The 27,772-nt window shown below is 39.8% G+C and overlaps 2 protein-coding genes across 20 annotated transcripts in view; one reads left to right on the forward strand and one right to left on the reverse strand.

Annotated features, from left to right (window-relative positions):
* Nucleotides 1–27,379, reverse strand: LOC145963875 (follistatin-A). 4 transcript variants are annotated; one of them, XM_083086163.1, is made up of 7 exons: nt 26,917–27,379; nt 25,394–25,867; nt 16,555–16,743; nt 15,986–16,204; nt 14,902–15,138; nt 6,014–6,322; nt 1–4,683 (listed from the first exon to the last, which is right to left on the reverse strand). In XM_083086163.1, exons 2-7 carry the CDS (start codon nt 25,620–25,622, stop codon nt 4,571–4,573), a joined length of 1,296 nt encoding a protein of 431 aa, XP_082942289.1. In that variant the 5' UTR covers nt 25,623–25,867; nt 26,917–27,379; the 3' UTR covers nt 1–4,570. The 4 variants fall into 4 exon arrangements, with proteins under 4 accessions (XP_082942289.1, XP_082942290.1, XP_082942287.1 ...); XM_083086164.1 differs by having other exon boundaries at nt 25,394–25,774; nt 26,413–27,379; XM_083086161.1 differs by having other exon boundaries at nt 26,413–27,379.
* LOC145963876 (uncharacterized) overlaps nt 1–27,772 on the forward strand; it is a 56,069-nt gene that overhangs the window by 1,085 nt on the left and 27,212 nt on the right. The window contains exons 1-3 of one of the 16 annotated variants that reach the window (XM_083086166.1): nt 18,970–19,097; nt 19,639–19,904; nt 24,718–24,809. The exons of the other annotated variants lie outside the window; for them this stretch is intronic. Coding sequence (XP_082942292.1) covers nt 24,726–24,809 — 84 coding nt within the window. The 5' untranslated portion in view covers nt 18,970–19,097; nt 19,639–19,904; nt 24,718–24,725. Of the gene's footprint in view, nt 1–18,969; nt 19,098–19,638; nt 19,905–24,717; nt 24,810–27,772 lie in introns of those variants that run through there. 16 annotated transcript variants of the gene reach the window in all.

Here is a 27,772-nt window from a genome sequence, read left to right on the forward strand (position 1 = left end):
TTGAGTACCACATTATAATAATTTATTTAAACATTTATACATTTATAATGTGTGTGTCCACAGTCTTGAAAGCAGTTGTGAGTTTATATATACATGTAAATCATGTATATATGCATAATTAATAAATATGTAAAGCTATGTAAATATACAAGATTTATATGTATACATAGGGCGTTTGGAAATAGACGAAATATTTGGTTGACATAACGATATTCCTCGTTAAAAAACCTGAAACGCATTCGTAATAAAAGTTTCGCAAATGAATTTTTTTTCAAAATATACCTTTCTTAATATAAAATAATAATAAAATTTATATATATTTAGCTTTTCAACTATAATCTTTAGGAATTCTAAGAATATGTAAATATATAAATAATTGAAATATTAACATTAATGTTTAAAATTTAAACTTTTGATTATTTGATTATTTGTAATTAAATTTTGATGAAAAAAAAATTAATTCAGTTTCTAAGAAGAAATATTGTTTACCATATAAATGCCTATTTTCCAACATCCTGTACAATTCTGCAAATATATATATATTTTTTCATACAGGTTGCCCGACAATTATTACCACTATATTTTTCTACGAATTCTCTGACTAATCTAGGATCAATTTTTTCACAACATAAATATCAGTAGATTAGTAGTGTTTTGCGATTATAAAAATTATTCTATATTAGATTTATATTACTATATTGGTGACGAATAAAATTTTAAAGATAAAAATAGATAAGAAAGACAGCATCTAATTTTTTTTATAAATTAATTTTATATCAAAGAACTTTAATATTCGATTTAAAAATAGATTCCAGATTGGTCAACGAATATGTAGGTGAAAAAATGGCGGCATATCCTGTATAAGTATATGCGTATACAAGGTGTCATTAGAACGCCCGACTAAGAATAAACTTTGGAGATACATTTCTCATATCAAAATGATAAAAATATCTTGTAAAAAGAAACGGCCTCACGGTATATATATTTTATTATAATTTTAATGATATTCGAAACATTTCTGGGAATAATATGGGAAAGAGAGAGCGTTTCTCGAGAGCCTCTTTATAATTGTAAAATAAAATATTTTCATCTTTTTTATATAAGAAGTGTGCTTTCTCTCTCCAAAGTAACGGCTGGACTTTTCAGTGACAGCCTGTACAGATATATATATATATGTATATATGTATATATATTTATATATTCATATATTTATATATATATTTATATATTTATATATATTTATTCATCTATTTATAAGTTAATTAATTTGTTATTGCCTAGATAAAGCATTTTGAAACTTAGACATTAAAAATAATAGATTATTCTGCTTGTGAGAAATCTCTCGTAAATACGGAGTCTTGAGTTTATACGCTTTTATAATTGCTTTATACCTCCCAACGCATATAGATCGTGTCATAATCTCTCTTTCGCGACACGCGATTCGCAGCGCGTATTTCTAGCCATAAACATTAGCCGCAAACTATTTTAGGCCAGGGGGCACGTTGACTTTTTATTATTTATCTATATTATGTCGGTGGTGTGTCACGTGGCCGACATTCTTAGCCTGATTTCAACTACCGCGATTGCTTCATCGATATACCGCCCTCCAAGTAATGGGCGACTATTGGTATTGGGAATGAAAATGAACTATAGATAACACGCACAATGAAATTGATCATCTTGATCGATTGATAATGGAGTGGTTATTACGCTATGCAACTGATTATTACGCTATGCGCTACATTTTTTCGTTGCCTTTCCATTCTAATCATTCGGTTTCTTATATCTTCAATTAGTACACTACTACTTTTTCATTTCCCACTTATCATCGAGATTTAATAATACTGGAGATCGCGATATCACTTTGATTTTCATTCCCAATAAATTTACATCATACATTCGATTAAAACAATTGCTTGATCATGCGTAATTAAATAGAGTACGAAACGTTTGTCCGTAAAACTAAAATAAATTAAGTACAAATATTACACGAATACTACTGACGCTAGGACGGAAGCATTTGGACGATCGATGATGCTCAAGTCAAAATATCAAGCTTTACAAAAATCTATAGCGTATATAACAGTATATACACTGTGCATCGATACAATTAAACAATTGGGACAGATAACGGGAAAAATAAACGTCAAATTTATTAATTTAGAGATAGTAAATCCTATAAAAAAAAAAAAAAAATAGAAAATATATCAAAACGTTTTTTCAGTTAAATTGTGTATATTCCTATAGCTATACAATTTAAATCTAAAATTCGTTAAGAGCCTTCAACGCTAACAGTATATTGTCATCGATTACTGTTTTAAATGAACAAAAAAAGGACAGTGTACATCACGCGCTGAAATTTGTTGAAATTATTAATGCCCAATCGCAAGATTTCTTTGGGAAATTAATAAAACCACCGTTGTATGACGTAATCATCTTCGATCGTCCATTCGCCGTGTCAACGACCTCTCGTCGTAAATCGATTAATAATAAATACTGACTTACGTCAAATTGCTCGTCTATCTAATGTGCTACTTTTGGGAGACATCGCGGCGCTATGCGCCACACAATCTTACAATCTCATTATGAATTACATTTTTTTTTCTCCGAATACTACGACGCCGTAACACGATGCAATCGGATGCCACGCCGAACATAAACGGTTATCGCATTCTCGAGATCGAAAGTTTTACCTACATATACATATATAGGGTGTCTGATAAAGATAGTGCCAACACTCGTGAACGCGATAAATTGAACAGAAAAGTCTCCTTTAATTGTTGTACATAAATTTAATTTTACAATCTTGTCAATAATTATTGAAATAATTATTGGTTAATTAAAAAAAATTGACGCAACGCACGCTCATTTGCCAATCCTTTTTAATTCATATTTTAATAATTATTGTGGAAATTGCAATTGGACTTTTCTATTCAGTTTATTTCATTTTATTCTCTGACGAATGCTCGCACAATTTTTCAGACACCCTATATATCGATTAACCGGATGTCAAGGAATATTATAAATATGCGTCTTTTAGAATAAGGATGCATTTCTCATTTCGAAAAGTAAGGAATTACATAATGTGAAAGTTATAAGTGTATAATACGAAAGATTCGAGTCGTTGTTCATTCTGCACCAATCATAAAATTACATAAAATTATACTGAGATGTGAGATCTTATATTTTTTCGATTATATATCTGCTTCTCTCTCAAATTTTTTTTATGGTAAGATCAAAATTACACTTTTTCGGTAGCTTATTGTATGTCATCGAAATATCCATCGATGAAAAATATGTTACTTTAATTTGGGACGTGTGATATTTATCATTGACATATATAGGAATATATTTCGTAGAATGTGTTGAATGATCATTAATAGAATTGAATTTATTGATGATTTTATAATCTTATTTCTTCCTTTTTATAATGAAAAATTTTAATTAATGCAGTACTTTTGATATTTTGTGGCTAAATATTTTGACAATAAAATCTCTAACCTCTCTAATACCTATGTCTTAAAAACATGTACATTTAATTATTTAAATTTAACATTTCATTTAACATTAATTATTTAAATAATTAAAATTAATTGAGTAACTGAAAAGTTCTGTTTTGTTTATATAAAAAATATTTTTTTAAATCACCAGTTTTTAACATAAATGCGCAAACATATTATTTTAATTTTTATTGAAGAAATATTCGATTCCAAAATCATCAATATATAAATATGTTTCCATTATTGATTTTAACGATATCTTTCTTATACATCCACATGAAACGTGTGCGAGTTTTTACTTTGATAAAAATTTTAGTATCGCGTTACTATTAATGCAAAAAATTGCTATTCGCTTTCCAAATTCTCTTGTAACGGGTGTCTTATGAATATTATCACACGCGTTTTACATGGTCGTTCGTATTATATTTTTCATCCTATATAATTTTTCTATGTTATAAGACTACACGATAGATATGTATATATCTAGAAATGCGTCATATATCTGTTAGCTTGAGAGAATCAGATTTGTTAATCAACGGAAGAACGACATCGCCACTAGTCCTCTCGGAATGAACGATGCGAGATCTTTTTTATTTATATTATATTTCTTATATTTATCTCTCATCTTGAGAGATTTTAGAGAATTGGAGTAAATGCGTCTTTTATATGTAAAGCGATTCCTACGAGCTTTTCTAACGAGCTTCTGCTCCTGCATTTTTCCAAAAATCCTGAATAAGATATGTTTTTATTGAAATGTATTTTGATATGATATCTTTTTTCTCTCTTTTTTTTGCTTTTAAATAAAATGATTAAGATACGTAATGTTTCGCGTTTCATTAGAAACGTTTCTTCTCGAGTTGAGAGTCTCGCGTAGGCTCTCTTTTAATCCGCATGTCTGTCAGAAACCGAGGAACGAATGCATCGAGCTTCGATGTCGATCTTCAAATTCGCGATCTCGCCATTTCTCGTGGCCTTCGTGAGAGATGAGCACCTAGATTTCTAGACTGTAGGATCATTGCTGTCATCTATCGCTAATGAACGTCGTTTCTCGAAGTACGAAAACGCTAAAGCTACGACAACGGTAAAGAATGTAGGCCATATGGGGATTTGGCGCGATCATCACCCGCTTTTGTATCTTCGTCCGCCAGGTCAACCCCATAGTTGCTCGAGGTATTGTCTTCTTCTGCAATGAATGTACATTTGACATGTTTGGCGAATGCTTAGTTAAAATATTGTTGGCTTTGAAAATTTCTTCTTTTAAATTTTATCTTTTCTGATATTCATAAGATCAATATGCATTTTCGGTCAACATATTAGACATTATTATGATTAGCATCTTCTATATTTTAGCTAAAATTATTTCACTTTTATCAATTTTTAAAAAATAATCAATTATAATTTATATATTATTTAAATAATCAATATTCAATTATGTTCGCGAGTATTAATAATAAAATCCTGACTTTAATATTCATAAATTAGTCGTCAAATTAGTAGACAGAATGCTGCCGAAAATGTATACATCATGCAAAACAACAAATCGTGAATAATAATATATGTCGTAAAACGTGAATTATTCGTATAAAACGCATACTGAAAGCATCATGAATGGAAACGGAATGTCTCTCTGCCTGTTTCCATACAACGTGCAACAGGTTTCTGCGTGTACGCAATTTAATAGAGGCTAAGGGATAATTTAAGGGAAAGTTTAGTCAGTATAAGTGTGATATTAAACAAAATTCTTTATTTAAAAGAAATTTGAATCATTTTTATTATGGCAAAATATTTCAACGAAAAAAGAGATCTAATATCTTTACCAGCATTATTTATTCACATTTGACATAACAATCGTTAAAAAAAAAAATATTAATATCCATTATGTTTAATATACTTTATGCCTATGACTAGTCATTAAAAGAATTCATCAAAGAGTATTTAATTGAGTTGATTAGAGAAACGGTCAGAGATTGTTCAATTATAGAGATTCAAGTCTTCTTTCTCTTGTTCGTGTTCTCGTTATTGGATGCTGAATGTTTAACATACTCGTGTATCTGACACGATTCGCGCGCGAGTAACATAAATTCCACATGAAATTGCAACGAGAGATTACATCAGCGCTCGCAAATGACTAATGAGAACCCAGAGCGATAAATAAATGATTAGAGCAGCGCATGCACACACACATATATTACGCTTTTTATATCCAATAAGATGATTAATTCTTAAATCGTCTTTAGATCGTCGGGTCGCGCGAGTCGTGTCTGAAATATATTCGCGGATAACATACTACGGATTTATCGACGTCAAAGTTAGAATCAATTTGTCCATCTTTCATTATCGGATCGCTGCCGGATCCACTGTCCGAAAAATCGAGGCCGAACTCTTGGCAATACTCCACGTTCTTTGACCGTTTACAAATCCGAGCATCTCGTGGCAATTGGCCAAGTTGTCGTAATTTCGTTTGTGTGACACACATTACGTATATTAGGTTTTTTTAACAACTGTTAACTCACCGATATAAAGAGGGGCTGTGTCGTAAGCGTTACAGGGGCCCGCGTGCCGCGTTTCGAGAACGAAGCCGGTAACGCAGGCGTCCTTGATGATGTGACACCAGCTGGGATAGGTGATGTTGTTTGTCGCGCATAACATGGTCGTCGATGGATCCCGATCCCGATCTCTGTCACGGTGCGCCCGATTTCGCACGCGTTCTCGCTTCCGGGGGCAACGATAGGTGCAGGTCACGCAACGTGGTCGCCCAGACTTCATTTCGGACAAACAAGTTTGGCCTTCTCGACAGCGTATCTTGGTACAGTCTGCGCTCTCTGTGAAAATCGTACAATAAAAATCAAAGCTTTGAAATCATTAACGAGTGTTTATAACATCTGTGAAGCTGTTAATGAGAGTATTTTATATATAACTGCTAGTTTATTTTTTTTTTTTCAATGTAATAGAATGAATTTGATCGGGAATGCAATAAACGACCGCTAAATCTATTTACTTTCGCTGAAATCTCAAATTGATTATTTCGCTTTATATATTTTTCGTTTATTAAAGTAAAGATGCAACATTGCTTTGAAATCAATTTTCCTTCGTGATGTATTTTCTCCTCTTTTATACAATGCTCTATAACATTTGCATACATTATAGCATTCTTTCGATCGCAACATTCGATAGCATCAATTTATGTAATGATGTTTGTCTTGAGAGATTATTAAATGATTCACACAATTGTGTAACACGATCCTTATTGTTAGACATGATGCTTAAACATGTATAGAATTCTGCGCGGTGTCTTTCCCGCTTGATTATGATATAAGCTAAGAGGAAGGTAACATATCGCGATGCTAGGCTGTAAGATGTTACTTGATAGGACCGCATTTATAATTACGAGAGCTTCAAGAGACATAATCGTAAAGACGCGATATGTTGGGACATTATAATTTAAATACGCGATAATACAGTCGAGAAATTTAAAAGAAAAAAAATTTCAAGGTTTCCAGTGAAAATTTAATTAATTATAATAAGCATCGCGAATGATTTAAATCGATATTTTCAATTGTACTGATGAAAAGTTGGAAGAATCGACGTTACTTTTATCTCACTATCAAGTTCAGTCGTAAATAGGCGGAGGAAAGCAACGGTTACGCAATGCTGTATATACGCAAGGGTCATTGGTCATTCAACCTAACATGGCATTGACATAACGTCGTCAACACTTATTGAAGCACGACAATTTAAATGATCCGTCATTAGGTTACGCATCGTGCGCCCTACACGAGGCGGTAATGTGACTTTGTTTTATCTCCCTCCCTATTCTACGAGTCATATTGAATTAAAAATATTACAAGATATACAGGGTGTTTCTTAATAAGTGCGAAAAATTTTAGGAGATGATTCTTTGTCGAAAATTAAGGAGGATTTTTCATACAAACATTAAAAAGTTCTAATAAAAAATTGAATAGGGGTTGCTAGTTTCATCCCCTTATAACAATACGGGAGGCTGAAAAAAATATTAATAAATAACCTTTTTATTAGTAGAAAATATCCATCTAATTTCATTTCTTTAACTTGTTCCAAATTTGAGACAAAAAAATAAAAACCTAATTTTTACTCCCATTTTTGGAGGAGTGTAATTCCACAGGAAGAGATGTAGGAGTATATGTTTATATGAAAAACCCCCCTTAATTTTCGACAAAGAATCGTCTCCTAAAATTTTTCGAACTTATTGAGAAACACCCTGTACATCAGATGAATTTGTACACGCAGCAAAGAGCAGTTTAGATCAAATAATGTTCGTTTCATCTATTTGCTACATCGTTACGTTGAACCGCCGCGTTTTCGAAGACTATAGTATAATGAAATCATAAACTCTCGATTGTAACGTTATCACGATTTATGAAACAAACGCGCAAGATACATTTCTCTCCGTAGCTCTCTATAATCGCGCTGGTAGCGTTGACAGTTAGTTATATATCCTATACGTCTTGTATAGGATCTCTGAAAAATACGACGCGACACGACACGGAGGTACGTATATATAACGGCAGTATCTCTCTCACGAACGATATTTACCCTTCCCGATAAAAATGTTGTCCTTCTATGCCATTATCCACTTCCGTCTTCGCCGGCCAGGCATAATTTGCCATGCGACAACCGGATAATTCTCATCGCGCCGCATCGTCCGCGGTAAAAACCGCGCGCGCGTCAAGTATTGACGGATGAGAAACGGTGTCAATATATGTGCGAGCCATTGGCGAGGTGAAAAAAATAAGCAAATTACTTAACGCCTTTGGTGGCGAGGATAAACGGTCGCGCATCGAGCTGAGAGATCTTGGACGGAAAGAGAGAGAGAGGGAGAGAGCAGGAGCGTAAGATATTCCGGACTGGCCGGTCGGGACGAGAAGGAAGAGAAGGTGGCGAGAGAAGACGATGAGAGGACGACGAGAAAAGCTCATATACGTTCCATGCACATACTGCCGTGTGCATATTTACAGACGCGTGCACTTTCGCGCCTCGCGATCCTCGAATCGGAGAAAGACGATTATTTGCATCGCGACACCTCGTCGCTAAACCGGCTGGTTTATTTACTTATTTACCTCTCCGTCGCGCTGTGTGTACCGTACTCCTCCATCGATGTGTCTTTGGGCTCTCCTCTCTTTCTACTCTTTTTTCCTTCTTTCTTATTCGCGACAACGTTTTCGCACGAACGTTAAGGAAAACTGTCAATATGGGGAGAGTTCAAATCTCGAATGCGTGCGATAGAAATCGAGACTATGACGTGGATGGCGATAATGTAGCGGTGAAAAAAATAATAAAACTGTAATAGCACTCTTTCCATTGAAATTCTCACAATCATTTAACGAGCATTTATAACGAGTACTTGGAAAAAAAGTGCGCGTAAGAAACCTAATGATTATATCGAGACAGGGTATCGCGTTCTCTTCGTCCTCATCAAGGCAGGATGTGTAACACGGAAGGGAATAATTACGAGTAAATTTTCGCCCGATTGATATGATTAACGATATTTACCGAGTTGTTTGAGGACCGTATGACTAGCGTGATAGTTGTATCATTAACTCGGAGAGCAAGAAGTTGGAAGACATGCATAATTTTTTTACATCTCAGGCATTGTAGTGCTTTCAATATTATGCTCACATTTCTTATATATTATATTTGTATTTGTATAAAAAATGTATAAAAATCTCTATATTTATATAAAATCTCTTTATCATTTTAATCTTGATATCGTTCTATATACATATACAAAGTGTTTATTAATAAGTACGAAAAATTTTGGGAGATATTATTTGTCGAAAATTAAGAGGGATTTTTCATATAAACATTAAAAAGTTTTAATAAAAAATTGAATAGGGATTGCTAGTTTCAGCTCCTTATAACAATACGGGCTGAACAAAATATTAATAAATAATCTTTTTACTAGTAGAAAATATCCACTTAATTTCATTTCTTTAACTTGTTTGAAATTTGAGAAAAAAATAAAAACCTAATTTTTACCCCCATTTTTGGAGAAGTGTAACTCCACAGGAAGGGATGTAGGAGTATATGTTTGTATAAAAAACCCCCCTTAATTTTCGACAAAGAATCATCTAAAATTTTTCGCTCTTATCAGGAATTCTGTATATACATTAATTTTAAATGCAAAGCGATATCGATGGGACTTTACAAAAAGAAAAAAGATGGTGATATTCGCGGTTGCGTTTCGTTTTCTTACATGGTCCCACAGTGCATTCTTTCGATATTACCCATTGTTTATGAAAAAGAAATACGCGGCATGCAATCCGAATGCGGGCATGCGTTCCGTTCTCCGGCAAAATACACGTGCACGCACGTACACGCGGTGGTGCTTTGGAAAACGTGGCGCGATGTTGATTGTCGTCGGCGAGCATCGTCCGCGGAATCGTCTCGTCGTATCCGCGACGATATGTATAAAGTCACGGTGTGCATACGGTTTGCAAACGGGCAAAGGTTTCCTTCGCGGATTGTTTACGGTATCGAGAGCACCGCGACGTCGACGCAATAGATGCAAGCCCCCGAGAAGGAGCGCGAAGAAGCTAACGCGGATGAGAGAGAAGGATACGCGACGAAGTAAGGGATGGTAAGGGATGAGTATCCTCTGATGGGGTGCCGTCTGGCTCTGCGAGGAGGTATTCAACTGGAGGCATGCGGCGGTAAATGTCGATGTCGAGACGCGCGGACGTTGATATGGTTGCGAGGAGAACGGGAGAGAGGGGAAGAAAACGGTGGAGCGAGCGATGTCGGTGCATTGGCCGATGAGAAGAATAAGAGAGAGACAAGGAGAGGGAGAGAGAGGAAGAGACTCGGTAGGATCTTGCGCCAGAGTCTAATAAAAAAAAGGACGAGCTTGGCACTGGCCAGACGCCGTGGCCACGCCAGGCTGCACAGTGCATGGTGTTACTGAATACTGTTACTAGGGTCCGGACCCGTGTGGAGGGCTGCTGCCAGAGTGCTGCCCTGTGTATGCGGGCTCTTGTACAAACCTTTGCCTCGTCCCGATCCGCCCTATCCTTCTCCCCGTCTCTCTCTTTCTCCTCTCCTTTTTGATATTTTTCCGTCTCGCTTTCTCCTTTTCCTCTCGTTCCTCTCTCCGCTTCTTCTTCCTCTTCTTCTCTTCCCTTCGATTCGCATTTGCCGCTTCTCGTCTTCTTCGTTTCTTCTCCGTCGTTCGAGCAGCTTATGCATGCGATTCCCTTCTGGTTCCTCGGTCGTCGGCTCGTTCTCCTTTTCCCTCTCTTTCTCTTATTCTCGGGCCCCAGAAAGACGATATATACGTAGGCATACTTGGTGTAGTCGTGCAAGACCTTCTCGTGTAAGGTGCTCAACCTTGTTTGCATCCAACCGACTCCCCTTCACCCCGTTCTTAAACCGATAAACGCGACTGACCTCGGCGACCTTAGCGTCGTGCGACCCACCTGTTCTCTCCGACGACGAGAAGACGAAGAGAAGGAAAGAGAGAGACGAGGGATAGCTGGGCGATTTTGCCGCGAGGAATTTTCAAACGAGGCGTCCAATCGCGTTCGTATATATATTCCCGTTATAGACTCGTCTCTGATTTCGTCGACACGGAATCACGGAAGTGATCTCTCGCGAGAAATCGATAGTGAAACGAAGAATAAGAATCCTTGAAAAATAAACTTGAAGAAACCATTTCGTATCCTCCAACTGCCTTTGCTTATGAATGATATGATTGATTAAAAATTCAATTTACATTTCATTTTCATATATATATATATATGATAATTGAATTTTATTCGAATATGATATGTAAATCAATTATTTAACAATTATCGGTCGCGAGCAATGTTGTTATTGATTGTGAAATAAATATAGAATATTTTTATGTATGTTATGATATGAAGCATCGACAGGATTAAGTGCCTCGTAAATCTAATCCTCGTGTAATTCTTGACTGCAATAGTCCAAGCTTAGAGATGAGTTGTCAAATAACGATGATTGTCGATAACAATCTTACTGAAAGAGAAGAGCGTTTCTCTATCCGAATGACAACTTATGCTAATTCATGATGACTTTCCAATGATTCTATAAACTACCGTGCGAATGAAAGAAACTTAAGGAATTATTGCACGCATTGAAAGTGGTCTGTCAAGGATTCGAGACGAGGATTCTCGCGCTTGACGTCGACCAGGTGGCCAAGAAAAATTGAAACACTGCAACTATTGACATTTTTTGATGATGAGGAGAAGAAACTGTCTCTTTTCTTCATTCGCTCTCTTGCATTTCGCGCGTATATTTTTCTCTTTTCCGTACAAATGAGCAAAATAGCGCATCTCACGCGTGCTTTATTTAGCACCTTTTCTCCATTACCGCCAAATCTCCGCCTTTCGCGGCTTTAGTATCAAACCGGTCCGGTCTCATGGTCGTATTCCACACCGCGGTAGTGATCAAATCGATTGAACTTTAGTCCTCCGATGGGAATGCTGATCGATGCACGCCGAAATTCTTTTAGCTGAGAGTTATTTTTAGTTCAATCGGGGACAGGGAATGGAGGAGGGGGCATCACAAGGATCGTAAGTGTCGTAAAGGACCGCGTTCCAACGTGCACGGATTGCGTGGGCGCGCTACGTTACATGCATCGAGTGCGTGTGTGCAAAATGCGCGTGCATGCGTGCGTGCGTGCGTGCATACGGTGAATGACCGGAGGGCAAGGACGCTACAAGGACACATCCTTACATATGTATGCACGTCTGCGAGCACATCAACGCGCGCTGGTTACATCTGCGGCTGTGTACGACGATACTATTTTTTTTGATTTTTTTTTTCAATACCGAAACACCTTGACCTATATCGTTCATTCCTCGACGATCGTAATGCAAATTGAAAAATGGAAAGCGAGAAAAGGGCGAATAACATGTAAGCAGATGGAAATATTGTCGCGATAGGTGCTTCATTTTTTTAGCGACGAAAATATTTCTGACGTTTCTCGACTCCGGTGCCTGTTTCGCGAAAAACACTCGGAAAAGCCACGTCGATCCCGGCAATCGTGATCGCGGATCGTCGCCTTCTCGACACTCGCGCGAGTCTGGCCCAAGTGCAACCACCTCGCGAAATACGTATGGTTGCATTGCTTAAAATAACCCGCACATATACGCGCGAAACTTGCCCACCTACCTATCCGAAAGTACGGCTGGCCTCTGGCTGCGTCGAGCGGACAGGTTAAGAGCTGCCTCCTGCAGCTTCGCCATTTAAATACAATGACGACGATCCCAAAGCGTAATGCGCCCACGCCCTGCGCGAGCTGTATACGACGGCGACTTACGCGTCATCGACATTCCACAACCAAAATGCACACGACCGAGAAACGCGTACGTGTTACATAAACATCACCAAGATTGTCGATAAAATCTGCCTTTCTTGTTTTCAATTCTCGACCATATCGTTCGATAGGTAAACATATAAATTTTGTTGTGAACAATTTTAAGTTAAAAAATTCATTTTTTTACGATACTTTTTTTTTTACTCTTTATACGCGTCTCTCTTTACGTGTCTGCGCCAAGACAATTGATTTTGTAGGAAAAATGAATAAATTTTTTCAAGTGTATTAACTAAAAGAGAGAGAAAGAGAGGGAGAAACGGAAAGGGGGAGAGAGAGAAAGAGCTGTCTGAAATAATCAGGATGCCAGGTGGTTGCGAGGATCGCGTGATACTCCTCGAAGGATCCCCGATGGGTTCTTGGAAAAAAATCTGTCAATCTGACTGGTAATCGGCGATCGTGTCGTGTTCGAAGTTGAGGGTTTATGGCAGCTTCTCGAGAGGAATGGACAGAAAACGATGCTCCTCTTTGTCTCTCGCTCCATCTTTTTACCTTCTTCCCTTTTTTTATAATTTTTTGTTCTCTTTCGCGGCCCAGCAGATCGCGTCTCGGTCGATGAACTTCCTGGAACGATCTTGCGATTGCCTTCTGATGTTTTTTACTTTTACGCCTCTTCCTTTTCTCTTCTCCTTGCAATATAAGACACTCGTGAGAAGCACGAAGACAAAAGTCATACCTCGTAGTTATCCGTTTCTTACCGCAATTATGGATTTTGCGGAATAGCACTAGCTTAAGAATAGTCTCTTAGAGTCACGAGAGTTTAGATGCGATTAAAAACGCGACAAAAAATGTACAAGTTTATAAATTGACAACAATTAACCGAGGAGACGTAATTAAAGAAATGACTGCTGCGATAGAATATGTGCGATAGAAATTAATTTAAAATAAATGTGATATTTTGAAACTCTAGTTCGATAGTGATACAGTATTAAAGCTTATAAAATATTTAGACGGGAAATTTTAAATGGAGCAAATTATCTCATTAATCATTAATTCATAATTAATCATTAATCATCGTTAAATTATATTCACACAATGTAATCTTTTATGAAAGGAATCTGGAAGAAAAATGCATTATGACTGCGAAAAATAGATTTTATGTTGCAAAAGGTATCTATGTGTATTGGATTTCATCCAATTTGTATAAAATGACTTTCTTTTCGGGATTCTTGGGATCGCCATTATTTTTAGTACCTTTTCATTCTGTTATCCGTTCACGTCTGTTTACGCTCGCCTTTGGCGAGCCACAGACATCGTATCCTTTTTTCTTTTTCACTCATCTTCTCGTCGCGTTTCTTTCTTTTTACGAGAAAATCTTAAACTCATGAATCCCATCTTCTATTTTCTTTCTGCGGGAGAGTTAAAATAAAGGATTTAATGGCTAAAGAAATGAAATAACGAGTGGCAAACGGGAGTAAACGAGTAGAATGGTAGACGGAAGGAAAAAAGAGAGAAAGAAAGAAAGCAAAAAAGAAGAAAACTCTATTGTATGAATGTGCGTTGTATCGGGCACAGATTCAAAATTTACTCGTGAATTTTATTATTCCCATGGACTTCCCGTTTAAGAAGTCACAGTGTCTTGGCTATTTTATGGTATCTGTCGAGAGGTTTTGGGATCGTGCAAGACAGACAACAATAAGGCCCATTCTGATGCAAAACAGTCGGTTGACTGCCCGCCAATGAGACTAACTTTTATTCTTGTTTTTTTCATTTACTATTGTTTTTATTGGCTTGAATCAATTTTCGATTTTATAAGTATTTATTTATGCGATATTTATTTATTAATATTTTATATATATATAATTTTTTATTTAAATTGTATATATGCAGTTGATAAGTTTCTTTTCTTTTTTCTCTTTTTATTTCAAAATTTCGCAAGTTAAATATTAATCTTTTTCGATTTAATTATAAATCTTCAAGGAGAAGAGTTTTTTTAAAATGGTTCAAAGTGAATATTAACGCACTTTTGTAAAATCTTTCGGTGAAAATGAAAAAATGAGCAAAAAAAGAAGGGAAGAAGGAAAGACTCACGTTTGCAATGGCCCTTATAAGCGACGGGAATGGCGCGACCTGCGCGACAGGCGGCGAGTCGCAGGTGGCAGGCACTCTTGTAGGTGTTTCCGTCGGCCCCGCAGACGGGGCGCGCGCCGGCGACCTGGTGCGGGGGCGCCTGGGGGCACCTGCGGGCGCACCTCACACAGTGAGGGCTCAGGTTCTGGTCCAGCAGACAGCTCCGACCTTGGCCGCACCGGACCCGTGCGCACGAACCTGCTCGACACTTTGCACGTTATTACGCACAGTCGTAAACCGCCCCCGTGACAGACGCTTTCTTTAATTTCTCCTTTTTTTTATTTTTATTCGTAGCAGTTTGATTTGTGCGTATTCTTGCTCGTTGAGCCATGTAAAATAATCTAAAGCGGTCGCGAGATTTCACGAAAAGGAGAAACAGAGAGAAAAGGCAAATATTACAATTCGTGTTATGTTAATATTACTACGCGTTGGCTATTTTTAAAACACGTCGACAAACTGGATCGATACATTAAAAATGTATGATTAATACTAGGACATAGAAAATATATTAAATTTGTCAATGTAAGAGCCACTTGAGACGCGATAAAATGGAAACCTGTATAATATTTTTACTGAAATTCATTTAATATATTAAGGTGTACTCGATTTTAGTATTGAATCGCGACTTAGTATCGTGGGAAGTAAATGCGTTTCGTTACGATTCATTAAACATTTCGGCATGTTACAAAATGAAAATATTTTTTTTCGCACGCTCAGTCTCATTAAACCGCGTTACGAGAGAATCGATTACAGTATCGACGAATGACCCATTGGCAGACCAATCCCACAACCGGATGCTTCTTCGAGTCGTTTTATTGCGTTTGTTTATCCGATCATTTCAGCGTCCCAGTTACCATAATCGCGATAGTCTTGGAATAAATGGTAAACAAAAACAGCGCCAACGTAATCGAGAGATAGCGTTCAGTGGTTTTATCAGAGATTAAAGCGAAAAACAACACAGAGAGAAAGAGAGGAAGGAAGAAGAGAGAGAGAGAGAGAGAGAGAGAAAGAGCGAGAGACGATCAACTTATTCATACATACTCACTTTGGCAGTGGCCGTTGTAGGCAACCGCGAGTTCGTGGCTGCCCTTCTTGCAAGCTCGCTTTTTGAGTCTGCACAGGCTCTTATAACTCTTGCCGTCCGTCCCGCAGACCGGTCCACCGCCTCGTGGTGCCTTGCACTCTGGACTGCACACGCACCTCGGCCTTCCTCTACGCACCACGCACTTCTTTCCCTCTTCGCACTTCACTTCCGCGCAACTCTCTGCCAAATGGAAGAAGATCGTGCATATTTATCCGCGGATGTGCGAGATGATGCGATTCTTTACTCTCCTTTTTCGATCGTACTCCCCTCGATCGATCAAAGATGCAAATACGCAAACATAGCGTGAGCCAGAAGAGATAAGATAGAGCGAATGATACTCTGTTTCAACTTTTCTGCCACGTATCTTATCGCTACTAAGAGAGTTATATGCGCAGAAACGAAAAGTTTGTTTTTTTCTTCCCTTAATAAATAATATTGTCACTTGGATCATGCAGGTAGACGCGTTTAAATCAAACAAATATGCGAGAACGCGAAACAAATCTCGGTGATCGAATAGTCTGATTACGTACCTCGACAAGGACGACACTGTACACCCCCGCCAAGAACCCTCCAGAAGAAGAGACTTCCGCTATCCAGATCCTCCTCGGAGTAGGCAGTCGCTGCTGCTGCGTTAGACGCGCAACAGTCTTCTCTCGTGACGCCTTGCGATAAAAGTTCCTTGCAGCGACCGTTGCTGATAGACGACCAACATATACCGCCTAGATAGAATCAGATAAAATGATATATGAGAAATTTAGATCGATGCTGATTTTGATATTTCTTTCGAAAGAGATAATATTATTATTATGAATAGATTTTAATTTGTAGGATTTAATTTATCGAGATAGATACGTATTTTATAATAGTTATATAATAGTTATTTTATAATAGTTAATGTGCAATCTCTCTATCTCTACATATTTTTTGTTTGATTCAATTAATTAATTTAATTATTCAATTATTTATTTAGTTAATTTATTTCTTTCCTCTCTCTCTCTCTTTTATTTATTTCGTTAATAATTTATTTAATTTAGCAAAAAAGGCATAACAATTTGGAGTACTCGAGACTGAGGCAAATTGGCCTTTCTTCCTTAGTTTTCAACTATCGTGACACATCTGGTTAACCGAATCGCGCGTCGCATGAGTGTGGATATATCTTGAAATGAGCGAGCAGATTGCCGATGTAGTTGTATCTCTCTAGTGCCAGCTAGCCACGTTAATGGGGTACGGCAAAAAGAAACGCCTTGTAGGGCTCTCTAATTAAAGTTGCGTATAAAAAAGCAAACATCGGACACGTGATTAGCGCTGCGAAAAAGTGGAACAAGGCCTTCTGCTATGTGAAATCGCTACATATACGGTGCAAAATAGATACCTACGTGTTGTACAAGACGTTTGTTTTTCCCGTGCAAAAAATATGCAACTTTCACACTTGTAAAGCATGTATATCATTTACATCTCCTACTTGAAATCTCCTATTAATAAAGCTCCTTTTTTATTACAAGATATACATATCTGATTAAGCGTGCAAATTGAACGAGACAAACTGCAAAGATGTGACAAAACGCGACCAACATTTCATCAGAGAGATGGCATTTCCATATGTCTTTGCAGTTTATTCGGTGATATATTTATCATCTTCAAAATATTTACAATGTATTTGCTAGAAACTACGCATTTTTCATTCATAATCATATGTTTCTTAGTCCGCTAAAGTATTTTACAATGTATGATTACCACACACTGGACTTTGTACTATCACAAGATTGCAGGTCTGGAAAATAAGCGACATTGTTTACTAAATTCTTAGCATTAGCATTAGGTAGAAATTCTTCGAGGATTAGCTCATAGTTACAATAACGTCTCGTGCGCAACAGAGTCCATAACGGATACGATGATTATTTCTTCGCGCTGCATAATAATTTATTTTTCTTACAGAACACGAGCACGTGTAAGATAAGAATACAATTATCGCGGAAGGAAAATATACTTGATCGCACAATTCTACATCGCAATATGTTTTTTATTGTTTCATTAAAATAATTCATTAAAATAATCTTTCAATATCGATAAATGTATATTTCATATAATAGAAACTTGTTTTCTGCTTGTTTTATTTCACCAACTTGATCTCTAACGTCATCGGACCTGATACAAGTCATTTTTCCCAAAACTATTCTAAAAAAAAATTCATTAAAATAATCTTTCAATATCGATAAATGTATATTTCATATAATAGAAACTTGTTTTCTGCTTGTTTTATTTCACCAACTTGATCTCTAACGTCATCGGATCTGGTACAAGTCATTTTTCTCAAAACTATTCTAAAAAAAAAATGAAAACTCGTGTAAAAATTTTGACAATTGTAACCAATTTATGATACAAAAACCTTAATAATTAAGCGATAAATCTTTATTTCTTTCAATATTTGCATTAACGCGAGTAATAAACTATGTATTCGATAAAATATACGCGAAAAAGAGAGAATAATTTCAAACTTACGTCAAAGAGATTCAGAGAATCGACGTTTGATTAATAGCGAAGGTCAAATGGCACATTTGTCTTATGCGCAATATTCTCGGTAATGATTCGTACGCGGACGGATATAGAGTTTGCGAAAAATATTGTTAGCGAAAATAGGAATCCTCGAGCGACGTAATTTAAGCGCAGGAAAGTTGGCCCGCAAATTTGCCCACGATTCGGAAAGACTGGAGGTAGAGCGACTGACAAACGATTCATCCTCGCGATATTAATATCCTCGCCATATTCGCTTTTCGCGATAAATGATCACACACAACCGCGTTTGTTTACGTTCTAGTTCCCGGGAAAACCAAGTTTAGGTGAATCGCCGTCAGCTGTAACGAGTCTTGTAACGAGGATGCGGCAATAGAGCAACGCAACAGCGGTGTACGACGTTCGCTAAAATAGCCGCGAAATTCTTCCGACGTTCTTCTTTCGCTATCCCGTTACGGGCGGGAGCAAAAATAGTTTCGCTATCGGTTGATACAGCGGCTCGTGCTCGTGAGAGTGAGGCTGTTCGGAAGCTCCTCAAGTAGGAGAAGCTCATCGGTATTTTGTAGGTGTAACATAAAGGCACGAATGTGCGATTCCCTTTATATCAATCATTCATAAATACCACACATGTATAAAATAAAGTGCCATAAATTATTGTAATAATTACATCCGTGAGATCAAGCATGATTTATAGCGCATCATCCACGATAAGCCCGCGTTAATCTGTTAGATTCCAAAGTAAAGCTGGGAGATCGCGTAATAACGCATAGTAACGTGCCAGACTTGGTTCATTTCCATGCTCGCGCCTACCGAACTGGTCAAACGTGAATTACGCGTGATGATTCACACGCGTGATCACGACATGTTTAAAGTTTAACAGTTAATTCGTTGCGTAAGGTCAACGTAACGCGTCATGGCTTCATCATTCGTACAGTTGCAATGTACTTGCAAAGTATTTTCTCGGGCAATTTTTTCTCTATATTAATTCGCTGTCTCCCCTGCCCCTCTCTCTTTCCATCTGTCTATCCATCTATCTATCTATTTATCTATCCATCTATCTTTCTGTTAAAAGAGTGTTTTATTGATGAGAGTTCTCTTTTTAGGAATACAGTCATGCATTTTGTAAATATCCTCGCCGCGGGAAAATGTCTTTCGCGCGGTTCCCCTGGCAGTTCTGGAAATCCATCGATCCGGAATCGCTCTACTCGCCGCCTCGCAATTATTAATCCGACGAAGCGTGTCACGCGGCGCCGTCGCTCGGAGGAGACGGCGGAACTACACCACCTTGTTACGGAGCGAAAAGGAAAGTCTGGCACAAACTCGGAGCATTAATTCCCAGTCTCGGCGCGGTAAGGCGAGGCGAGGCGAGGTGAGGCGAGGCGAGGCGAGGCGAGGTGAGACGAGGCGAGACGAGGCGAGATGAGGCGCGGCACGAGATAGGGAGGAGAGGAGAGAAGAAGAGATGAGGAAGGAAGAGGAGAGGAGAGGAGAGCGGAAGAGTGGAAAGGAGAGGAGAGACGCGAGAGACGACGCGACGCGGAGCAGAGCGAAGCGGCTTGGCGTGTCTAGACCGCGACGTAGCCACCGTTTGGCCCAGTTACGCCCTTCTTCCTCTCCTCCTCTCGTTCTTCAAACCCCACTCCAGCATCTCCACCAGGTTCTCTCCTCGCGTTCTCCGTCTCCTTATACCTACCGCCACCACCGTCATCACCACCACTACCATCTATGACCATCGCACACCACCATCATCATCATCATCTCGTCGCTAGTCTCGTAGTTTGCAGAGAGCCATGAGCCACGGTGTGCGTACTCCGGCTCGTACACCGTCAGACAGAGTTTGTTATTTAGGTAGAGCGTGCATGGTCCGGATGAACCAAAGTTTCAGCTCCCAAGTCCTCCTCTCTTTAATCCTTGCGCCCGCCGCGATTACGTCATGGTAATATATCTATAGAATCTTTCCTTGCGACGTCTTCTCATCACGTTGCACGATGAGCTCGGTCTCTTTCTCTCTAGCTTACAATTTCTAATTACATTCAGCGCTGTATAATACCATGGGTATTAATCCCAAGTCAGATTATGAATGGTAGCTCTCTTTCTCTCTAATAAGGCCGTTTTATTAAATCTACGTCCCACGAATCACCTGTAAATGTTTCTTTTCAAAGTGCAAATGATGATACATCAATCTTGAAAATGATGAATTTTTCCTTTACCCGATAAGTATTTGGAGAAAATCATTGTCAAGGTCAAGGCATTCGTTATCGCGGTTCATATACGTATCTATCCAACTGTGAAACGGCTGCTTTAGGGTCGCTTAAAGCTGATGGCATCGACCGAAAAGAAGCTTTCCAGCATTTTACTCGGAATATATTATACGATTCGAAATAATAATAATAATCAAAATTGCAATGCATTTTTTCGCTTTCGTCGTTGATTTTGCAACAAATTTTTTTCTCGCGCGTTAAATTAAAGAATTCGTTACGCAAACGTTATACAATTCTTGTTTACTGTATTTAAATTCCCCTGGAACGTAATTATTACGGCGTAATGATAAAGTTCCCTGAATAAATAATGACGAGAACGGAACAGGAAAACGCTGCTCTTCATTACTCGGCTTCGAAGCAGGAAATAGGAGAAAATGTGGCGCTTTAAATCGCAGAGAAACACACACGGACACACGACAATAAGCTAAAAACATCTTTATAGCCGTCAGACACGAAAATAGACGCGGCTACCATCGGTTGTCGGTCTTATGGTATAAAATACAGAGATATCGCGGGATGCATTCTTAACACATCGGAATCCTCCAAGATGCATGGCTTTAGACTCTCGGCTCTAGCAGCTAGACTCTCTGCAGGCATGTTGGCATGCGAGATATAAGCTGCCGATTAAAGTGCCTATTCGTTCGCAGTGTGCACGGCTCACTACCACCGCGTCAACCTTTGCATGCACGTAGCGAGCACTCTCTCGAGGTACTCGACGAGTTGAATTTTCGCACGACGATTGCGATATCGATGTCCATTTTAATAATCGTGAAAACGAGACGCGCTACTCGACCTGCCTGGGACAGCCAAAAATTTCCAAGTCGGTGAGAGAAATTAATTAATTGTTTAATTAGACGACGTGTACGTGTTATTGGAGACAAGGCTGCTCTCAATATCATCTTTTGTCGTCTCGTCTGGTGCGCGATATCGTCTCGGGACGTTCCGGGACACGCTGACGAAATAACACGGGATGTCGCGGGATCGGACGGCCGGCAGCAGGTGGTAAAAAGATCGGCGCTTGCCGAAGCAAGCGCTGGGCAGGTATTCGCGACGTGCCGTAGGGGAGACGAGTTCTTGTCCGGGCAAGACGGGCACGCGGTTAGTCATCAAGCCTCGGAGATTGTCCCCGCGCGCGCGCGGCGACTCGACCGGTTGATCAAAACCATAAGCTTCCCCCTTGCGTCCTCCTCTTTCTCCTCTTCCATCATCACCGTCCCCCGCCTCTTTCCGCGCATTTCTCCCGAGCAAACGTTCTCTAGAAATCCCGAAAAATCCGCCGCAAAAAAAGTGTCATCCGCGGCATTGTTTTTTTTTTTCCCGGAGAATTTTGACTCTCGAAGCTCGAAACTGATTGCTAATTCCGCATGTCGTATTGTCACTTGCGCGTGTCATGCTTTCTGTCATCGGTAGGATCCTTGTCAAATGAACAGCTGACATGGATGACGTTTCGCTCGTAGTCTCATTTTCCCTCTGGCTTTTTTAAATAATCGATACGAGAATTATCGATGGACTCTGATTTCAAATATTAATTAAAAGTCTACCGTAACAAGTCCTTCGGTCGCAGTCTTTAAATTGCATCTGCGATTTCATCATCTATTACTTAGATTCCGAGAATGCCTGATTTGCATCGAAACGAGGTGAATTTGCGCGTTATCGATGACGTTGCGCGTGACAATTGCGAGTAATATATCTCACAGTTTTTCGAATACCAACTTTCCTCGCGTGGAATATGAAGGCAACCGCACGCGCACGCATAACTCAAGTGTTTTATCGCGGGCTCACCATCTCCCGGGACTGCTGCGCCTTCGGTCATGCTCGTCGAACTGTTTTTACCACGTTACTCATGCTAAGGGATACGGACCCGAGGTGCTAATCCGATGCATCTACACACGCCCAGCTAATAGAACCAGTTTTATGCGTACTGAAAACTAGAGTATATTTTCGAAAAACGCTGCGCTCTCTAGCCTCGTGTGGATTTTCTCGCTATCGTATCATCGTTTTCTTCGAGACTAATACGAGATGGGATCGAGTACACGATTTGCCGATATCATATTTGCGCCTTCTACCGCACCTGAGAGGCTCAAGTTATTTTTAATCGCGTAGCGCAGCATCTGAATATTTCAATGAGCAAGAGATTGAATGCATCTTGATTGAAAGTATGACGCAGCATATGCTCCCTCGTTTTAAAGGGAATAATATATAGATAAGAGAGACAATTGATTCTTTTTCCGAGCGCGCAAGAGAGAGAGAGAGAGAGAGAGAGCGAAATGTCGAAATCGCAGCATTTCTCGAACGATTCCCTTTATCTATCGGGATCCGACCGGGCCCTTCCTTCCTCCTTCACGTCCTTCACGGGATCCGCAGGGTCTCCCGTCCCCGTCCTTCTTTCACCCGGTGGCATCGTCCGCGCGTCTAGAGGCTGAAGCGCCTCTCGCTGATGCGGAGCACTGACCCGCAAACTGGTTCCTCCATTACACCAGGCTTTCTTCCCCCTCCCCCTTTTCTCTCGCTCCATCTTTTCTTCTTTCTCTCTGTCTCCCGCTTCGTACACGTCCTCCCCGTTTCCCCCCTTTATTTCTTCTTTCTCTTCCCTTTCGTGCGCGCGCGTGCATACGTGCGTGCGTGCGTGCGTGCGTGCATCTCCGCCTCTCTCTTTACGTTTCACCGTGTCCCTTTTACTTAGCTTCTCCGCATCCATATCAGACTCGCACCCCTTCCTCCTCCCCCTCCCTCCCTCTCTCCCGGGTGTAGAATGATCGGTCTCTAAAAGAGTCGGAGATTCGGCGAGAGAGAGAGAGAGGGAGAGAGAGAGCTAAAAAGTTCTGTACTCTCTGTAATTTTTAAAACCGAACCTTTGATCAGTCTACTAAGTTTCGTTATTTTCATCTCGACGGCACCTTCTCGAATTGCTCGTGAAATTACTTTCATGCGACTTGGTGAGGAGATGCAACGGCAGAAAACAAATCGAGATAAACAGAGATTAATTGGGAATAATATGGAAATTTTACAAAGATGAGGCTTATCGTACGCACACGCATGCACTGGTAGATTAATCGTCGAAACGCAAGCTTTCGAATTTCGAAAAGAAAACATCGCTTGGACGATTTTCATCCCCTATAATCTTCTTCTTGCAAAACCACCGACTCGATTCGAATTCGAATCGTTAATGAAGTTTTAGAGCCCCTCTAAGCTCGCTGTTCATCGCGTTTGCGACGATCGCAAAACGTTGAATTAACGCTGAATTAATTCGCACTTTATCGCTCGTCCGAAGACGGCCGACGATCGTTTTATGCATTTCTACGAGTAATCGGCAAACGTCGACAGGACTAATTCAATTGGCATTGTAGGGATAATTGACGATAGCCCGCGAGATTGTTATGCTGCAACTGCGATACCGTTGCAGGGAATACGAATCTCGTATAATTTAATTGGACGTGAAAGAGCAAACGGCGTATTAGGTTCGTCGAGATGCGTGGTGTGCGTAAATAATGCGCGATACGATGATATTTGATTCGCGTCGAAATGCAAATGTTGAAGAAAAGTGGCGCGCAATTTATTGATTCAGACAATTGTACATCATCTCGGCGTATCTATTTTATCTCTAGCCTATTCTATTATCTTTCTCTCTGTCTCTCTCTTTTGATGGAAAATAAAAAGAAACTGCCAAAGTGCTGCCAAGATTCTGAAAGATTCTGAATGATATGAAAGTGTACGAGAGAGAATATCTCAAATATTCAAACAGAGTCACGTTTCGTTTCGCTCAACTCACGAAATTGCCCATTACATACATTGTAAAGCGCTAAATCAAACACGTAGCAAACGAAACCGCAATACCCGCAGCGGCAAATTGCAACGTTGGAAATTATAGTCCTGTGAAATCACAAATTACAAATTGCATACTAAGATATTACAATGTTGCAGATTGTTGGATGATCAAGATAACTCTGAAACCGCAAAAGAGAAGGCCGCATTCAAGCCGACATACCATCTCTATCGAGAGACATGAGAGTTTTGTGAGAAAATTGTTTTTTTCGCCAATTTTCCATTAAATCACGCTTCCACTTGATGACAATGTTTGCAAAGTCGAATGTTAAAAATCTCAGAGTAACTGAAATGAGTTGAAGTTTTTATTGTAACACGACGTCATCTCGATATTTCTGTTTCCAAAATGCTGACACAAACATAAAGAAGCAATCATGTATTTGATTATAGAAAGACATAACGAATTAATATTTAATTCGAAAGAAAAATAAGCAACAAATTATTAAATATTAAGTGTGCTATTTTCTACAAGTAAACAATCTTTTTGAAGGCCTTTTATTAGTTCATTTATATAAATTATTTTGTACATTTATTTTCTACAAGTAAACAATCTTTTTGAAGGCCTTTTATTAGTTCATTTATATAAATGATTTTGTACATTTATTTTTACAAGCGACAAAAATCCGCAAGGCACCAAGTAATCTCACACATTGTACCGACCACAATTTCCCGCGTAAGAGAGACTTGCAATAAGGTGGAAACTTTGGTGAATTCGTTAGTTAATCAAAGAGACATTCGAGAATCGAAGGAGGGATTATTCAGAGAAGGCACTTACCTGTCGCTGAATGGATTTGGAGCAGTAGTCCGATCAGTGACAGCAGGAGGAAGGTTCTATACGGGGATGCCGTGATATCCTGTCGCAAGGCCGTCATCTCAGGCGGCCCGCGCCAGGTGCTCCCCCGACGTGCCGCTATCCCTGCGGTGAATCTCACCTCGGTTTCCTCGACTTCCGCCTTCGTTCCCGCCAGGTCTACGATGCGCCGTCCTCGTGCTTCACATTTCATCTGCCTGAGCCGATTCTTGGCCAATGCGTACCTTCGTTTTCACTGTGCGCGCGAAGGATATACCGTGGCCGATCACTGTTTTCCCTTAACGTTCGCGGGACTCGTGTCAGATTTCATTTTTCGCATGTCACTGTATGGACTCATTTGAACGTCTGAAAATGCAAATTGTCCTCTCGCGTCAAGTTTGAGAAAAACCGAGTCTTGTCTCTCACGCTGTCATCGTAATTTCAAGCACACGTGCTCATCTGTCATAGAATAGCAAAATTATCATCGGAATTTATTCCTCGAAACAGACGCGATATAATTAATCCAGGAAAGTTAAAATAAATCACGATACGCGTATCGTCGTGTATTGTGATTCGTATTGAACAAATGCAATTTTGCTCTCTTTCTTTCTCTTTCTCTTTTTGTATATTTTCTCTATATATGATCCCTATGTTTACACATGTAGTTATACATAAAATTAATTGCAATACTGCTTTCTCGATCGATATATTACAAATTTAAATTAGACGCTCTACTATTCCTCCTTTGGCAATATTTTTTTCACAATTGTCTCAACGAGAAAATTTCTATTACTTACTTTACTATTCCATGTGTAAACATTTACGTCACGCTATTATATTATACGTTAAATATTTTTTTTGCTTGTACTCATCGATATTTGAATTTTTTTATTTTAAATGCTACGAAATTCAATGATCTCCCAAATTGTCATCTCGCAAATTCCCCTTATCATTTCGAGCTCGCTTTAATTATGCACATGCGAACGACAACGAGTTTTCCTTACGGTCGATAAAAATTGTTTTCTCTTATTTTGTCGAAGCTTCCTCATTGAATCGTGTGGAAAGACGTTGCGGTTCTTGGATTACGATCACTGCGTATCGCGACGTCCACGAGGACACGCGAAAATGGATCGATTCAAACACCTGTGGATGGTTGAAAGTTTCGTGTCGAACGTAAGAGCGGTATTTGCGTACGCTATTTGCCCCGTCTCGGCCTTCCTCGCGAACGCCTCCCTTCCTTGGCTTGATTCATCGATCGAAGCACGACACTTGAAGCCACCAGTCGCGAATCATCGCGACACGTGGTACGATATATATGCAGTTTATTACGAAATGAACCGGGCACGTTGCACAAATGAGTCGCGAGACAAGGATTCTCGGTGTGTCCTCGATATAATGCACGATCCTAAAACCCTCCGCGTGCCTTCCACGCTCGGCTGCCTCCTTCGCGCGGCCAATCTCGTGGAATCCCCGAGGGGATCCACCACGAATGGTATCTCGCGATTTACCTCAGTGGTCGTCTCTCAACGTCGACAGATATATACGTATATATACAATATATACATTATATACATATATATATATAAATATATATCTCTTTCTTTAGAGCTCGATTTTTGTCGCGGCGGTAGAGTCCGGTAGATTCACGACGTGATCGTCGATCCTCCACGAGAACTCCGCGAGTTCGCTTCGCGGCGCGACGCGCGAATTCTCGCCGATGGGAACCAAGCGCGCGCGAGGCCGCCCGGCAGACTGAGAGGAGCGAGCAGTCGACGCGGCCAGTTGGTAGTCAGCAGCCAGAAGCCAGCAGCAGCAGCACAAGGCGAAACGTTTCGCCGTATGCCGAGCGAAGCTCTGCAAAAGCAGGCCTGTACACGCGGCCGCGTTGCGTTCAATCGTCCCCACTTTCCTTCTTCGAGCGCGCGATTGCGGCGGCGGCGACGGCGACGGCGGCAGCGTCGGCGGCGGCGGCCGCGGCGGTGGCGGTGGCGATGATGGTGGTGGTGGTGGTGGTGGCGGTGGCAGTAGCGATGGCGGCGGCGACGACGGTCACGACGACGGCGACTATCTGTCTGTATGCCTATACGCCTGCCTTCCTGCATGCCTGTACATCTCCTCCTCCTGCCGCAGCTCCCCTTCTTCTCCTGCTCCTTATCCTTCTCCTCTTTTTTTCCTCCTTTTCCTTCTTCTTCTCTTTCGTCTCCTTCTTCGTCTTCTTCTTCTTCTTCTTCTTCGACTTGTCCTCATCCTCATCCTACTTCTGTTCTTTCGTCCACCATACCCTTTGCATCCCTCCTCTCGCATCCGCGCGTTCCTCGTGTTCTTCCGTCTTGTCTATGGGTTACAGGATCCACCTACGCGCCT

This window comes from Camponotus vicinus, unplaced genomic scaffold, assembly GCF_025532165.1.
Source record: "Camponotus vicinus isolate PSW18456_S1 unplaced genomic scaffold, iyCamVici1.0 SCAF_13, whole genome shotgun sequence".
Taxonomy (NCBI): Eukaryota; Metazoa; Arthropoda; class Insecta; order Hymenoptera; family Formicidae; genus Camponotus; species Camponotus vicinus.